Source organism: Diaphorina citri, unplaced genomic scaffold, assembly GCF_000475195.1.
Source record: "Diaphorina citri unplaced genomic scaffold, Diaci psyllid genome assembly version 1.1 scaffold2584, whole genome shotgun sequence".
NCBI lineage: Eukaryota > Metazoa > Arthropoda > Insecta > Hemiptera > Psyllidae > Diaphorina > Diaphorina citri.
This window is the reverse complement of record NW_007380003.1, coordinates 16,354-33,291: the sequence shown is the minus strand read 5'-3', so window position 1 is coordinate 33,291 and position 16,938 is coordinate 16,354. Positions and strand designations below refer to the sequence as shown.

Sequence of the window (16,938 nt, the reverse complement as noted above, 5' to 3'; positions counted from 1 at the left end):
GGGAGGAAAGAAAGAGATATTTACGGAGATAAAATCTCCAAGGCCAAGCCTTTGCATTGGTGAAACTTTCCATGATATCGGTTTTCACAAAACTTTTCACGGTATCAGATTTCATAACTTTTCATGATGAAATTATCATAAATGAAAATTCAGAGAATATAAGTTCATTTTTTTCCTCAAAGCTTCTTTTGGCAAGTGACCATTGGCAGTCTGACGAACAGAAAGCAGTTTTCCGCAACGAGGATAATAATGTAAGATTATTATATTGGCGCTTGTTAAGCAATGCAGCAAATACTGCTTGTATGTGCGTTTGTTCGTTCTTACTCATGAATCATTTGAATCATTCATTTATTAACATAGAGGAAACTGCATGAATATTTGGTACATTTTAACCTTTTCATTTCATATTTATCGTAATTTTTCATAAGGACACAAGACAGGAGAAGAAAGAGAGAAAGAAGACGGGAGAGAGAGGAAATAGAGACAGAGTGGGAAGAAATAGGAGATGGAAAAAGGGAGGGAAAAGACAGAGAAGGAGAAATAGATACAGAGTGGGAAGAAATAGAAGATGGAAAAAGGGAGGGAAAATAGAGAGAAGGAGAAAGAGAGACAGAAGAAAGAGTGGGAGAAGATATGAGAGAGAAGAAGGCAAAAGGGAGGGATGGAAAAAGGGAGGGAAAATAGAGAGAAGGAGAAAGAGAGACAGAAGAAAGAGTGGGAGAAGATATGAGAGAGAAGGCAGAAAGAGGGAGAAAGATAGACAAAGCAAAGGACTAGGTGGGCTTCGCCTATTGTGTTTTATTTGTTCTGTTTCGCCCTCAAAATGATAATAAATACAAAAGTTGGGCATTTGTCCAAAAACATATGTGTGTACGGGGGAGGGAGGTTGAGAACATGAATTGTTTGGAATAAATTGCAATGGCCGGCCCTGTGTTATTATAAAACACGGAACGTGCCCAAATACAAGTAAACATGTTACATTTGTTACAAACAATTACATGCGATAAATTTAGGCTGGTGAAATTCCTGGGATGCATTTCTCTTTAGGCGCAGAGGTACGGAGAGGAAGGTGAGAGAAATAGGAAGAGAGGGGACAAAAGTTGGGCATTTGTCCAAAAACATATGTGTGTACGGGGGAGGGAGGTTGAGAACATGAATTGTTTGGAATAAATTGCAATGGCCCTGTGTTATTATAAAACACGGAACGTGCCCAAATACAAGTAAACATGTTACATTTGTTACAAACAATTACATGCGATAAATTTAGGCTGGTGAAATTCCTGGGATGCATTTCTCTTTAGGCGGAGAGGTGCGGAGAGAAAGGTGAGAGAAATAGGACGAGAGGGCAAATACTACGCATGCACGATGTGCCCTATGATAGGTAAGTGTTTTAAATAGGTACCTACCTAATCATTGATTTTTATTTATTCAATCAGAAGTATCCTGTTGGTTATCTTTAAGGAAGAAGGGCAGCTGTAGTAGATCAATAATTACCTTAGCAATGTAGGTATCATATTAGAAGAATCCATATCATCAGTTTCAAACACAAACATGACTATGTCTCTGGAAGGATGATTGTGATGTAAGTCCTTTTGCTATTGACTATAATCCCACCTTAAATACAAGTAAACATGTTACATTTGTTACAAACAATTACATGCGATAAATTTAGGCTGGTGAAATTCCTGGGATGCATTTCTCTTTATGCGGAGAGGTACGGAGAGGACGGTGAGAGAAATAGGAAGAGAGAGGAGGAGGAGAGAGAAAACTGACAGAGTGTGAGAGTTGGAGACCAGAAAGCTCGATGATGGGTTAAAAATAAACAATGTGAATTTAATATGTGTACCGAACATAGGTAGGGTACCTATTCACCTATTGACGTTTATAAAAACCGTGTCGTATGATGGAATCATAAATGATAACTAGGGATGGGGGAAAATATGTTGGGTGTACACAATAATTTAGAGAGGTCATAAAACAACACTGCTACAAGGTTCTACAATTTCACAGATAATTTGAATAAAATTGAGAAAGTTCACAAACATTTTCTTATTTAAAATTATAGAATAAAAATCTCAACTACAAGATAAATACTTAGAGCAAAAATATTGATTTCAAAATTCAAATTAATTCTCGTCTCATTCATCAACCTAAGTCTAGTCGATTTTAAAATAATACCTACTTTGTACACTTGTATTTTTACATGAGGTACTGAGTAAGGAATAAACAAAAGGAAGAAAAGTCGATTATCAGAAGAATTAAAATTCACTCTTTGTTTCACAATTTACTCATTTCTTAATCTCTCAGATTGGAATACTGCATGATATTGTTGAAACAAAATAATAGCATAAAAATACCTTCTTTCACAGAACAGCCCCGTCGAGATAGTTCAAGTCCCATAACCCCAACTTTTTTTCGAGACCTTCTGGTTTTTAAGAGAAAATGTACCTTAATTTCTCACTAAAAATTAACAGACTTCGCGGCAAGGACACTCTCTTCCCGCGGGGTTCAAATCTCAGCTCTTCGCGCAGGATAGCGTCTACTCCGCATACTTTTTCTCCTTTCCGTTTCTCACCGGGCGCTGGGGCGGCAACACCCACCGCACGACTGCGATCTTATACAACGGCCACATCATGAAGAGTGTTAAGTTCTATTTGATTTGATTGGGCTAAACAGGGCTGGTAAGCTAACAGGCTGTTAAGTTCTATTTGATTTGTATAGGCTTAACAGGGCTGGTAAGCTAACAGGCTGTTAAGTTCCATTTGATTTGTATAGGCTTAACAGTAAACAGGCTGTTAGGGCCTTCAAGGGTTGGTGAAATCCACCCCAAATGTTTTATATTTTGGCGTTTAGCTCGCTTATTTTATTGATTACAGAAGTGTCATTCGGTACAAAGCTCTCAATATAAATAAATATTTAACAAATGGTACACCCATCCGTAAAAGTCGGAGCTTGTGCTTAGGATCACCACCATTCATAACGCTCTCTTCGAGCGAATTCGCGGCAAGGAACCTGTTAAGTTCCATTTGATTTGATTGGGCTAAACAGGGCTGGTAAGCTAACAGGCTGTTAAGTTCCATTTGATTTGTATAGGCTTAAGAGGGCCGGTAAGCTAACAGCCTGTTAAGTTCCATTTGATTTGTATAGGCTTAACAGTAAACAGGCTGTTTGGGTCTAAAAAGGTTGGTGAAATCCACCCCAAATGTTCCGATTTTGGCGTTTAGTGCGCTTAGGTAAGCTAATAGGCTGTTGGGGGCTAAAAAGAAGGCTGGTTGAAATCCATCCCAAATGTTCTATATTTTGGCGTTTAGGATCACCACCATTCATAACGCTTTCTCCAAGCGAATTCGCGGCAAGGAAACTCTCTTCCCGCGGGGTTCAAATCTCAGCTCTTCGCGCAGGATAGCGTCTACTCCGCATGCTTTTTCTCCTTTCCGTTTCTCACCGGGCGCTGGGGCGGCAACACCCACCGTACGACTGCGATCTTATACAGGGGCCACATCATGAAGAGTACATGCCCGAGAAACAGATAGGCCGTGTACACACGGATCCATTTGGAGTACGAGAGGAGCGCGAAGGGACCTATACAGTAGCCGAGGAACACGAACGTGTACAGTACGGGCCTGTTCTGTGTATGTGGCCCGCGAAGTATCTGCCGATGTAGCATGTGGGATGTGGGCCGCACACTCATTGAAGTTGGAAATCCCTGGTTTAGGATAACATCCTATTTTTCCTACAAGCGTGTCTCTGTGTATTGAGGAATCACCTGATCACTTCATAGCTCATATATTATGATAAGCATAGGAATCACCACCCCAAATGTTTTATATTTTGGCGTTTAGCTCGCTTATTTTATTGATTACAGAAGTGTCATTCGGTACAAAGCTCTCAATATAAATGAATATTTAACAAATGGTACACCCATCCGTAAAAGTCGGAGCTTGTGCTTAGGATTACCACCATTCATAACGCTCTCTCAAAGCGACTTCGCGGCAAGGACACTCTCTTCCCGCGGGGTTCAAATCTCAGCTCATCGCGCAGGATAGCGTCTACTCCGCATGCTTTTTCTCCTTTCCGTTTCTCACCGGACGCTGGGGCGGTAACACCCACCGCACGACTGCGATCTTATACAACGGCCACATCATGAAGAGCACATGCCCGAGAAACAGATAGGCCGTGTACACACGAATCCATTTGGAGTACGAGAGGAGCGCGAAGGGACCTATACAGTAGCCGAGGAATACGAACGTGTACACTTTGAGACCCAGGTAGGTGAGGGAGGAAATGTAGGGACGTCGTGTGAACTCGAGCAGGGTGACGTTCTTCTCGAGAACGGATATGAACTGGAATTGGATAATGTAGACGGTAAGACAGAATGACAGGTAATTTGATTCGGACGAACCCTCTATTTTTGTACTTTGGTTCAAAATATTATCTTCTTTGTTATTTAACATCACTGTATTGATGACGGGAGTTTAACGTTCTATTGGACGTGAAGCTACCCACCTACTCACATTAAGCTCACCTCGCCTGAGGAAAGCCGGGAAGAGCCAGCAGCACGCGATTGCATAGATGATCACACACATGATTACCGATCATTCATACCATTTTTTAACTTGAGTGATAATTTGGAAATTGGTGCATTCGACAGTCTTCTTTCTTTTGTTCCTATATAAATACCTACCAATGGGTACTTATAAAGGAACAAAAGAAAGACCGCCGATGGCACATTACAATAAGTAAGTTCTTAACTATTGAAATACTATAGCAATGTTCACTTACGTCTTTCTCAAAAGCGATGATGATAAACTCCATGAAGAACGTCGCATAGTAGCCGGAATGAAAGCCGTGCCACACCGCCAGGAATAACAGCACGGCGGCCTGCGATATCAGTCGGTTACCTAGGAACTTGAGCCGCTTGTAAATATTCCTGTAATGGATAGTGAGAATAAAATAGACACTTAAGTGGAGAATTTTCATTAACCTTAGTTCTTTGTGGAGGAAACAAACTGACGAGGGAGGAACACGAAAAGTACTGGCAAAACTTGGGCCCTTAAAGTGGACCTAACATCTTAGATGATATCTACATAGGTATTTAACTTTTGTTGACGGACAAGGTAGGTATGTAAGTTCCTGAGGAATTACTTTGGGGTGATACTAGGGAAAAAAGTTTGTATGAATGTACGTAGGCTTTAAACTAGTAGTTCTGTGAACTGCAGACCTCACTAAGACTCTTTTGCCAAGCAATCTTAGATGATATCTACATAGGTATTTAACTTTTGTTGACGGACAAGGTAGGTATGTAAGTTCCTGAGGAATTACTTTGGGGTGATAATACGGAAAAAAGTTTGTATAAATGTACATAGGCTTTAAACTAGTAGTTCTGTGAACTGCAGACCTCACTAAGACTCTTTTGCCAAGCTGTAACGAATGTACGTATAAATGCAATCCACTTCCACCCAACCAATAATTCTTCAGTACTTACTCTAGAACCCAATGGTTAGTGTTGATGTTGAACGAGTCCACATAATGTCAATGCTTTAAAACGCTGGAAGTCTGGATTAAAATTTAGCCAAACAGTGTTTAGTCTCATCTAAGTTAAGCATTATTTACCCACAAATTGCGCGCCTATTTTATTACTTCTTTATGGGCAACACGTCTTGTCGGTAAGTTCTCGGAAGAAAACTAAAGGACAAGGAAGAAATTGTCGAGTGAATAATTGACCGAACGATAGTGAGGTCTATGTTTTAAATTGACAGTTTGTCATTTGGTTTAGATGTTTGAATGATTGTTCCGCTTCAACTCGCGATTGCCTGGTCCGATTTTGATGAAATTTGGTACATCAGCTTAAAACATCAATGCACGTCGATCCTTGAAACTTGGAGGAAAAATAATTACATTCTCAAGTACTTACTCTAGAACCCAATGGTTAGTGTTGATGTTGAACGAGTCCACATAATGCGTGAACTTGGTTGCTCCCTCAAACACACTTAGACTGACATTGGCACAACCATTCCATAAGGACTTCCCAGAGTCACTCACTCCATTGTACGAAAGGCCTGAAAAGAACAGTGAAATGTCAATGTAGTCAATAGAAAAAAAGGGTAATTTTTGGATCCCACAAAAGCACAGTAGGATCATTCGTACTCAAACACACTTAGACTGACATTGGCACAACCATTCCATAAGGACTTCCCAGAGTCACTCACTCCATTGTACGATAGGCCTGAAAAGAACAGTGAAACGTCAATGTAGGTAGTCAATAGAAAAAAAGGGTAATTTTTGGATCCCACAAAAGCACAGTAGGATCATTCGTTATCTCAGAAATCTTATTTGTTTTAGGTACTTACGCACCCAATGTTCACCTACTTTGCTGGCACTAAGTGCTGTAGGTACACATTTATATTATATAACTACTTATTTCTCTGACAAGGGTGAGTGGGCCCCGCGACAGCTAGTCAAGGAATCAATCATTTGCATGTTTCATTTTTTCGATCACATAGGGAATCGAACCACTTTCTTTAATGACGGTGGGGTATTGGAGATTGGAGCAAATGGTAAGTAGGACGGTAACTTACCAGAGAGTATGATGGCCCCTTCGCCCAGTAACCATACCGAAATGTACTTGTAGAATGCACTCCGACCCCATACTCCTAGGACGAAGCTTCTCTTCCAGAAAGGTGCATACTGAGGAAGCACAGAAATAAGAAATTTTTTCAACACTTGGTAAAACAATGGAGGATTTTATCCTGAATGGATAATATTTGTTCTCGGAATGGCTGGCTTTCTTCTATCCTGCTTTTCATCTCTCTTCGATTTTCGGGACGATAAGGCCTTAGTAGTTACAGCTCCCTCTATCAAACCTCTTACTACTTCTACTTACCATGTACTCATCACTGACCATATACTCATCTGAATATATTATGTTGACTAGTTGGTAAATACCCAGATACGTGAAACCCAGTAGAGATCGAGTAATAGCGGGCTTCACACAGTTGGGTAAACCGTTGACACTTTCCTGAAAATGGAAGAGTAAACAGATAAATGAGATACTAACTAAGTTCCGATCTCAGATAGAGTTAATACTTTAATATTAATGGAAAAAAAAAAACACACTCAGAAATTACCTAAGAAGATTTAAATTTGTTTCCTTGTGCCGAGATGGCGAGAGTCGAACCTGGCACCGTCTGCTACCAAGCGCGTTACCTGTGACAATTTGACCAAGGTGCTTTTTTAATTAAAACAGGTTTTCAATCATCACGAGACTAGAGCCTTGTACAGACAGTGCGAGGTTGCTCGCTTCGAATGCCTCGCTACATCTGCCTCAGGTCAGGCAAACGTGGAACAACGAAAATTGCAAAACAAATGCTCGATGCGAGCACGCGAACCATGTACTTGTAGAATGCACTCCGACCCCATACTCCTAGGACGAAGCTTCTCTTCCAGAAAGGTGCATACTGAGGAAGCACAGAAATAAATTTTAATATTAAAAAGTTAGAACTTTCAAGGGTATACACAACACTTGGTAAAACAAATTAAAATCAATAGGGGAAAAAACGATGTTTTCATTTTCCCCTATTGAAGAAATTTTAGTTGGGTTTAGCATGAATGCTTGTCAGAAATATGACTCTCCCAAATCAATGCACTACGCTAAATTTCATGACTTGACTTGGACTCAAACCACCAAACCTCCAGGTTCCAAGGATTTTGTTAAAAAAAAAAAGTTTAATAGGAACTTTTGATAGCGGCAGAAACCGTACATCTCTAGAACCTTTGGCCTTCGGACATTTTTGATCCACAACTGTAGAAGCTGCTACAGAAATGCAGAACTTGAGGTTTGTAGCCCAAGATTTTTCACGCAACCTGTTCCTTTTACATACTTCGCTGTACTTCCTTGTTTAGACTGTTAGAGAATCAGTCTCATTTTGGCAGTACTAACAGTTCTATCTATTCTACTTCTGTGACATAATGGGACACCATCTTGTTCTGAGCTGATCAGTCAAAATAAAAAAAAAACTACTTGCCAGCCTAGTTAGTTTGGTTGGTAGCGCGTCTGCATTGTAAACGCTAGGAGGATTTTATCCTGAACGGATAATATTTGTTCTCGGAACGGCTGGCTTTCTTCTATCCTGCCTTTCATCTCTCTTCGATTTCGGGACGATAAGGTCTTAGTAGTTACAGCTCCCTCTATCAAACCTCTTACTACTTCTACTTACCATGTACTCATCACTGACCATATACTCGTCTGAATATATAATGTTGACTAGTTGGTAAATACCCAGATACGTATGAAGAAATTTTAGTTGGGTTTAGCATGAATGCTTGTCAGAAATATGACTCTCCCAAATCAATGCACTACGCTAAATTTCATGACTTGTCTTGGACTCGAACCACCAAACCTCCAGGTTCCAAGGATTTTGTTGAAAAAAAAAAGTTTAATAGGAACTTTTGATAGCGGCAGAAACCGTACATCTCCAGAACCTTTGGCCCTCGGACATTTTTGAGCCACAACTGTAGAAGCTGCTACAGAAATGCAGAACTTGAGGTTTGTAGCCCAAGATTTTTATCGCAACCTGTTCCTTTTACATACTTCACTGTACTTCCTTGTTTAGACTGTTAGAGAATCAGTCTCATTTTGGCAGTATTAACAGTTCTATCTATTCTACTTCTGTGACATAATGGGATACCATCTTGTTCTAAGCTGATCAGCCAAAATAAAAAAAAAACTACTTGCCAGCCTAGTTAGTTTGGTTGGTAGCGCGTCTGCATTGTAAGCGCTAGGAGGATTTTATCCTGAACGGATAATATTCGTTCTCGGAACGGCTGGCTTTCTTCTATTCTGCCTTTCATCTCTCTTCGATTTTCGGGACAATAAGGCCTTATAGTAGTTACAGCTCCCTCTATCAAACCTCTTACTACTTCTACTTACCATGTACTCATCGCTGACCATATACTCGTCTGAATATATTATGTTGACTAGTTGGTAAATACCCAGATACGTGAAACCCAGTAGAGATCGAGTAATAGCGGGCTTCACACAGTTGGGTAAACCGTTGACACTTTCCTGTAAATGGAAGAGTAAACAGATAAATGAGATACTGACTAAGACATAGCTGGCTAAACCATTAATACTTTCCTATCAATGGGAAAAAAATACACTCAGAAATTATCTAAGATTTAAATTTGTTTCCTTCTGCCGAGATGGCGAGAGTCGAACCTGGCACCGTCTGCTACCAAGCGCGTTACCAGTGACAATTTGACCAAGGTGCTTTTTTAATTAAAACAGGTTTTCAATCATGACGAGACTAAATGTGTCCCCAGGAACGCTCTTGATCTACATGAATTATCGAACCTCTCTGAAAAGTTTGACTCAACTGAGGGTAAAGTCCTGACAACCGCGAACGCCTTTTGAGGTTTTTCCACGGTATAACCCTAAATTGCGGAACTTTGGCCCTAAATAACGGCCAAACAGTACCTTTTGGATTACTTGCATACACAGATTGTACGTTGTATAGGTGCCTATGTAAGTGTGAGAGTAAAACCCAGTAGAGATCGAGTAATAGCGGGCTTCACACAGTTGGGTAAACCGTTGACACTTTCCTGTAAATGGAAGAGTAAACAGAAATGAGATACTAACCAAGACATAGCTGGGTAAACCATTAATACTTTAATATTAATGGGGAAAAAAACACACTCAGAAATTATCTAAGATTTAAATTTGTTTCCTTTTGCCGAGATGGCGAGAGTCGAACCTGGCACCGTCTGCTACCAAGCGCGTTACCAGTGACAATTTGACCAAGGTGCTTTTTTAATTAAAACAGGTTTTCAATCATCACGAGACTAAATGTGTCCCCAGGAACGCTCTTGATCTACATGAATTATCGAACCTCTCTGAAAAGTTTGACTCAATTGAGGGTAAAGGTAAAGTCCTAACAACCGCAAAGTCCTTTTGAGGTTTTTCCACGGTATAACCCTACATTGCGGAACTTTGGCCCTAAATAACGGCCAAACAGTACCTTTTGGATTACTTGCATACACAGATTGTACGTTGTATAGGTGCCTATGTAAGTGTGAGGGATATCTTGAGATATAAGTTCTGAACCTATACTTAAATATTTTAATCAATTCTGATAGAGAAGGGAAGTAGAAAACAAGATAGGATTATCATAATCGCTATTAGTAATTCTAATACCTACATATCAATTTGTTACACTCAAACACTGATAACATCTGAGGTTCTCAGTAGGAGAAAATTGTAATCGCTATTAGTAATTCTAATACCTACATATCAATTTGTTACACTCAAACACTGATAACATCTGAGGTTCTCAGTAGGAGAAAATTACAATCCAAGTGAGATTAGTGGCATATATCAGAATCATGGAACGCTGGACCTCTCTCCCTTTGCGACGTCTTAGATTTCTTGTACAAAATTCCGAAAGAAAAATGTAACTATTCTTACCAGGGGCGTAACCAGGATTTGAGGGGGGGGGAGAGTCTAAACAGTGATGTCCCCCCTCAAAAAAAAGGGCCCTGATTCTTACCTTTTCCGTGAATTTCCCCGCGACAAAGTCTTGGTAGCGTGTCATGGAAAAGTGAGGCCCAATGAGGAAGGTGAGGGGAAAGAAGGAGTGGGCAAACACTTGAAACGGGCAGGGCATTTTGGTGAGAGCCACGGACTGGGCATGTTTGGACAGCCCCGGCTGAGGGTTGAGCCCGTCGTATAGGTTGTAGGCAAGGCCCGTCAGTTTCATGACGAGCACGCATTCGGGCATTGTCCACACGATGTCGTAAGAGTCTGTACTCGTTAGGTAGTAACCTGAGGGAATGAGGGAGTATTGATTAGTAAGTGCTTTTTCTTTCAAGAGGTTTTATAGGAGGAACTGTAATAATAATAATAGACTCTTGAGTGGAAGGCAACCACTAGGCGAGGTTAACGCCTTAGAGAGGGTTTAGCCCGTCGTATAGGTTGTAGGCAAGGCCCGTCAGTTTCATGACGAGCACGCATTCGGGCATTGTCCACACGATGTCGTACGAGTCTGTGCTCGTTAGGTAGTAACCTGAGGGAATGAGGGAGTATTGATTAGTAAGTGCTTTTTCTTTTAAGAGGTTTTATAGGAGGAACTGTAATAATAATAGACACCTGAGTGGAAGGCAACCACTAGGCGAGGTTAACGCCTTAGGCGTTCTCTACAACCTAAGGACAAAATCTCAAATAAATGAGGATAAAATTCCATACCTCGGCCGGGATCGAACCCACGCCCTCCTGTTTACCAGGCGAGCGTCTTGAATACTACACCACCGAGGCAGGTAACTGCTAAGGTCTTACTTATAGTCCCGAAATCGAAGGGAGAAGGAAGACAGGATAGGAGAAAGCCAGCCATTCCGAGAAACGAATCCTATCCGTTTAAGACAGCGATTTCCAACTAGCCCGCCAGACCATTTTTGTGGCCCGCGAAGCTTTTTGTATGGACGAGAGGGGAGGAGGAGGAGGAGAGAGAAAACTGACAGAGTGTCAGAGTTGGAGACCAGAAAGCTCGATGATGGGTTAAAAATAAACAATGTGAATTTAATACGTGTACCGAACATAGGTAGGGTACCTATTCACCTATTGACGTTTATAAAAACCGTGCTTATTAATGTTCTCCTATATGATAAAAGTATTCAAACACCTATTGGGCTTCAACCCATTAATGCTTAACGTTACCCTAATATTTCAACACAAGAGTTTATAAAAACCGTGCTTATTAATGTTCTCCTAAATGATAAAAGTATTCAAACACCTATTGGGCTTCAACCCATTAATGCTTAACGTCACCATATTTTAACACAAGATGTTATCCCGTTTTCGATCGATCCTAGACGACAGAAAGTGTGAATGCTTCTTATGACCAAAGAAAGAATAATTATCAACACAAGATGATGTCCTCTTTTACATCGATCCTAGACGACCGAACGTGTTAATTCTTCTTATGACCAAAGAAAGAATAATTAACGCGTTAATGGGTTAAATATTTTAAACAAATGAGAACATTAGCAGGTTACATCACTAACAGGTTTGTTATGTTATGATGAGCACAGAGAGTACCAAAAAGTAATGCAGGTGGTCTTCAACTCTATAAAACAGGCAACACAAGATGATGTCCTCTTTTACATCGATCCTAGACGACCGAAAGTGTTAATTCTTCTTATGACCAAAGAAAGAATAATTAACGCATTAATGGGTTAAATATTTTAAACAAATGAGAACATTAGCAGGTTACAACACTAACAGGTTTGTTATGCTATGATGAGTACAGAGAGTACCAAAAAGTAATGCAGGTGGTCTTCAACTCTATAAAACAGGTCCTAAGCAAGTAGATACTGAAGAAAATGTACCGAATTTATATTCCTGTTCATTAAGATGCCTAATCAAATTATTATTACTTTTGTTTCCTTCTTCTAAGTACATACTTACTGAGTACCTAATACAATAAACAGTAAATACTCGTATTTAGCTAAGTAGATAAAACAGGTCCTAAGTAGGTACTGAAGAAAATGTACCGAATTTATATTCCTGTTCATTAAGATGCCTAATCAAATTATTATTACTTACGTTTCCTTCTTCTAATTACATACCTACTGAGTACCTAATACAATAAACAGTAAATACTCGTATTTAGCTAAGTAGGTACCTACCTATGCAACAGTTGAGCTCCTAACGTAAGTACAAAGTATGAGACTTCATGCTATAGGTATGAAGATGTACGGGTCACTTATTATTTAACTCCATTTCTGTTTAGTTCAAAAGAGGACAAGATGATTACCAGAACAAAGCAGACAAACAAGATACATTGTCACCTAAACACTTATCCCAACAAGCCAAACATGACTGTCGAATTGTTATTGAACTATTATCATCCTTGTATAATTTTCCAAGTCTCGGTACCTACTTACTTATGCAACAGTTGAGCTCCTAACGTAAGTACAAAGTATGAGACTTCATGCTACAGGTATGAAGATGTAACAGGTCACTTATTATTTAACTCCATTTCTGTTTAGTTCAAAAGAGGATAAGATGATTACCAGAACAAAGCAGACAAAAAAGATACATTGTCACCTAAACACTTATCCCAACTAGCCAAACATGACTGTCGAATTGTTATTGAACTATTATCATCCATGTATAATTTTCCAAGTCTGTCTCTGGGGAATACATTTCGAGTACCTTTGTGTCCTTGGATATTTCCACTGGCTACGACTCGAGTTGGTACTTACTTACATAAGTACTTATTGAACTGATCAGACATCCATAAATAATACCTAATGATAAGGTAGATCAGTGCCGATAATAATACAGTGTTAGTGTGGACTGTGGACGTCATAATGATATCATCGGTAAAACAAAGTTATTTCTACCTATGTAGGTACTTAGATCACTGCTGCCATTTTGTATCCTGTAGGAATAGTCCAGTCAAAATGGACATCAAAGTTAGCATAGTTTGCTCTGGACTCTTGGGTCATGGAATACTTACCATAATTGTAGTATCCTAGGAGTAGTCCAGTGAATATGAAATACAAATGTTGAAGCAGTTTATTCTTGCCATAGAGGGTATGTCTGTGGATCAATGCTATAGGATAACCTGAAAATACAAACACATGTTGCTGATTACTTAATGTACAAGCACATCTTGGTGAATAATGTAAAAACTAAAAAACACACATTGCCTCCTAAAAAAATAAAATAATAATAATAATACACCAAATGGGCAGATGGTTTGACTTAACATATAGCTACTTAAATAATATGCATGATGTAATTATGCTGACCCATTACTTACTTAGTAGGTATGTCATTAGTTTAAGATGCTTCAATGTGATTTAAATAATAAATTACCTAGGATGAATAATAAATCACCGAAACCACCTCATTAGTTTTTTCTTCTTCTTCTTCTTCTTCTGAATCATTCATTTATTAACATAGAGGAAACTGCATGAATATTTGGTACATTTTAACCTTTTCATTTCATATTTTTCGTAATTTTTCACAAGGACACAAGACAGGAGAAGAAAGAGAGAAAGAAGACGGGAGAGAGAGGAAAGAGAGACAGAGTGGGAAGAAATAGAAGATGGAAAAAGGGAGGGAAAAGAGAGAGAACGAGAAAGAGAGACAGAGTGGGAAGAAATAGAAGATGGAAAAGGGAAGGGAAAAGAGAGAGAAGGAGAAAGAGAGACAGAGTGGGAAGAAATAGGAGATGGGAAAAGGGAGGGAAAAGAGAGAGAAGGAGAAAGAGAGGAAGGCCATCTTAGACCAAGGGCATAACTTAAAAGATACATCCACACATATGAATAAAAAATGGCATAAGGATGTTGCATACCTCCTGCACTTATTAAATATTGATTCTGAAACAAAACTACACCTACTCTTCACATTTTTTTTTTTAATTTATTTATTTTCAAACCCAAAAAGGTGGGTAGGTAATTAAAGGCTTATCTTTCACATTGGTAGGTATATCTATTGCTGGTAGTGATACTTACTTGTGTAGGTATCTGGAACCTACTTGAGGTTTCTAGGGTAAATTATACAAGGTAGGTAAGAATTTTAATGGTGTACCTACCTATAAATATTTTTTCATCCTCTCCTACCTAAATTTTGACTGACATTATTATGATCATCCCCTTCTATTGGAATTACAGAATAAATTAAGTCCATATTACCTACTTACAAGAGTAAAAATACCACATAGTTAAAATATTTCTCAAAACTTGCAAAGGAACCTTTAAAGAGCACAGGTATTTTTCTTTTGTGTGTACACACTATGCCACATGCTTGAATATTAAACTTACCTAATAATACAGAAAACACAAGACGTAAAGCTGGAACAGAAGCTCCAGTCTGGGAAGCAACAGCTTCCAAAACACTTTCAACACCCATCACCAGGACCAGGATCACACTTCTACTGAGAACAAATCAACCACACATCTGCTAGGAGCATAAGTACTGATGTAGCCTGACAATGTCCAAAGTACACTGGAAGTTGTATTATCACCACTGTGGCAATACTGATAACAAGACGTAAAGCTGGAACAGAAGCTCCAGTCTGGGAAGCAACAGCTTCCAAAACACTTTCAACACCCATCACCAGGACCAGGATCAAACTTCTACTGAGAACAAATCAACCACACATCTGCTAGGAGCATAAGTACCGATGTAGCCTGACAATGTCCAAAGTACACTGGAAGTTGTATTATCACCACTGTGGCAATACTGATAACTGAGTTTCGTTTATGTTTTTAGTTTGATAACTACAAGTTCGGCCATGCCTTTTCCACAAGTTTGGCCATGCCTCGGGATGAACTAGCGAGATTCCGGAGCGAAGCGACGGAATTCAGCTAGTATTACATATTAATAATTGAAGGCCATCTTAGACCAAGGGCATAACTTAAAAGATACATCCACACATATGAATAAAAAATGGCATAAGGATGTTGCATACCTCCTGCACTTATTAAATATTGATTCTGAAACAAAACTACACCTACTCTTCACATTTTTTTTTTTAATTTATTTATTTTCAAACCCAAAAAGGTGGGTAGGTAATTAAAGGCTTATCTTTCACATTGGTAGGTATATCTATTGCTGGTAGTGATACTTACTTGTGTAGGTATCTGGAACCTACTTGAGGTTTCTAGGGTAAATTATACAAGGTAGGTAAGAATTTTAATGGTGTACCTACCTATAAATATTTTTTCATCCTCTCCTACCTAAATTTTGACTGACATTATTATGATCATCCCCTTCTATTGGAATTACAGAATAAATTAAGTCCATATTACCTACTTACAAGAGTAAAAATACCAAATAGTTAAAATATTTCTCAAAACTTGCAAAGGAACCTTGTTAAAAAGCATAGTTAGGTATTTTTCTTTTGTGTGTACACACTATGCCACATGCTTGAATATTAAACTTACCTAATAATACAGAAAACACAAGACGTAAAGCTGGAACAGAAGCTCCAGTCTGGGAAGCAACAGCTTCCAAAACACTTTCAACACCCATCACCAGGACCAGGATCAAACTTCTACTGAGAACAAATCAACCACACATCTGCTAGGAGCATAAGTACCGATGTAGCCTGACAATGTCCAAAGTACACTGGAAGTTGTATTATCACCACTGTGGCAATACTGATAACAGTGATAACTGAATAACGGTACACTGAATGCACATCCACTGTAAACAGCTAATATGAATACAAAAAACTGTTAACTGTTATGGAAAAATTATATAACTGTTCTGATGATTTGAATGTTTGGTGTTACATTTTCTACGTTGGATTTCAAGCACTTCTACTAAAGTGAGACAAGTTCACAGATCTAAAAAATAAATAAATCTTGAGCATGATGTTTTAACGTTTCTACCTTTTGCTTCCAGGTAATATGGGATTAGGATGAATAGGAAAAGGGAAATGGGGAAGGGGAAACTCAACTTTAACACTCAAACAATGCAAATTATTTGCAAGTGCAAGTACAAGGGCGAATTGGCGAAATCACCCCCAGCTGAATAGCAGAGGGCAGAACAAGAACACCGAAACCGAACAGGACGAACAGCAGCACCAACACTCAGAAACAAAAGGTGTAGGTCATAACAGTTGACAAGCAACTAAGAAAGGATAATTGAAAAACATAATTACAAATATCAATCAAACTGATGCAGACACCTTGAAAGTTGTACTTTATATGTTGAATTGGCGAAATCACCCCCAGCAGAATAGCAGAGAGCAGAACAAGAACACCGAAACCGAACAGGGCGAACAGCAACACCAACAGGAAGGGGAAACTCAACTTTAACACTCAAACAATGCAAATTATTTGCAAGTGCAAGTACAAGGGCGAATTGGCGAAATCACCCCCAGCAGAATAGCAGAGAGCAGAACAAGAACACCGAAACCGAACAGG

The 16,938-nt window shown here is 39.2% G+C and overlaps 1 protein-coding gene across 1 annotated transcript; it reads right to left on the bottom strand.

Annotated features, from left to right (window-relative positions):
- Window positions 1-3,884: 3,884 nt before the first annotated feature.
- LOC103519171 (lysophospholipid acyltransferase 5) lies at window positions 3,885-15,043 on the bottom strand. Its single transcript, XM_026830758.1, has 11 exons — window positions 14,827-15,043; window positions 13,416-13,622; window positions 10,983-11,060; window positions 10,545-10,819; window positions 8,930-9,064; window positions 7,340-7,457; window positions 6,884-7,056; window positions 6,579-6,687; window positions 5,915-6,059; window positions 4,783-4,930; window positions 3,885-4,343 (listed from the first exon to the last, which is right to left on the bottom strand). The coding sequence occupies exons 1-11, from the start codon at window positions 14,912-14,914 to the stop codon at window positions 4,050-4,052; spliced, it is 1,770 nt and encodes a 589-aa protein (XP_026686559.1). The 5' UTR covers window positions 14,915-15,043; the 3' UTR covers window positions 3,885-4,049.
- Window positions 15,044-16,938: the final 1,895 nt, after the last annotated feature.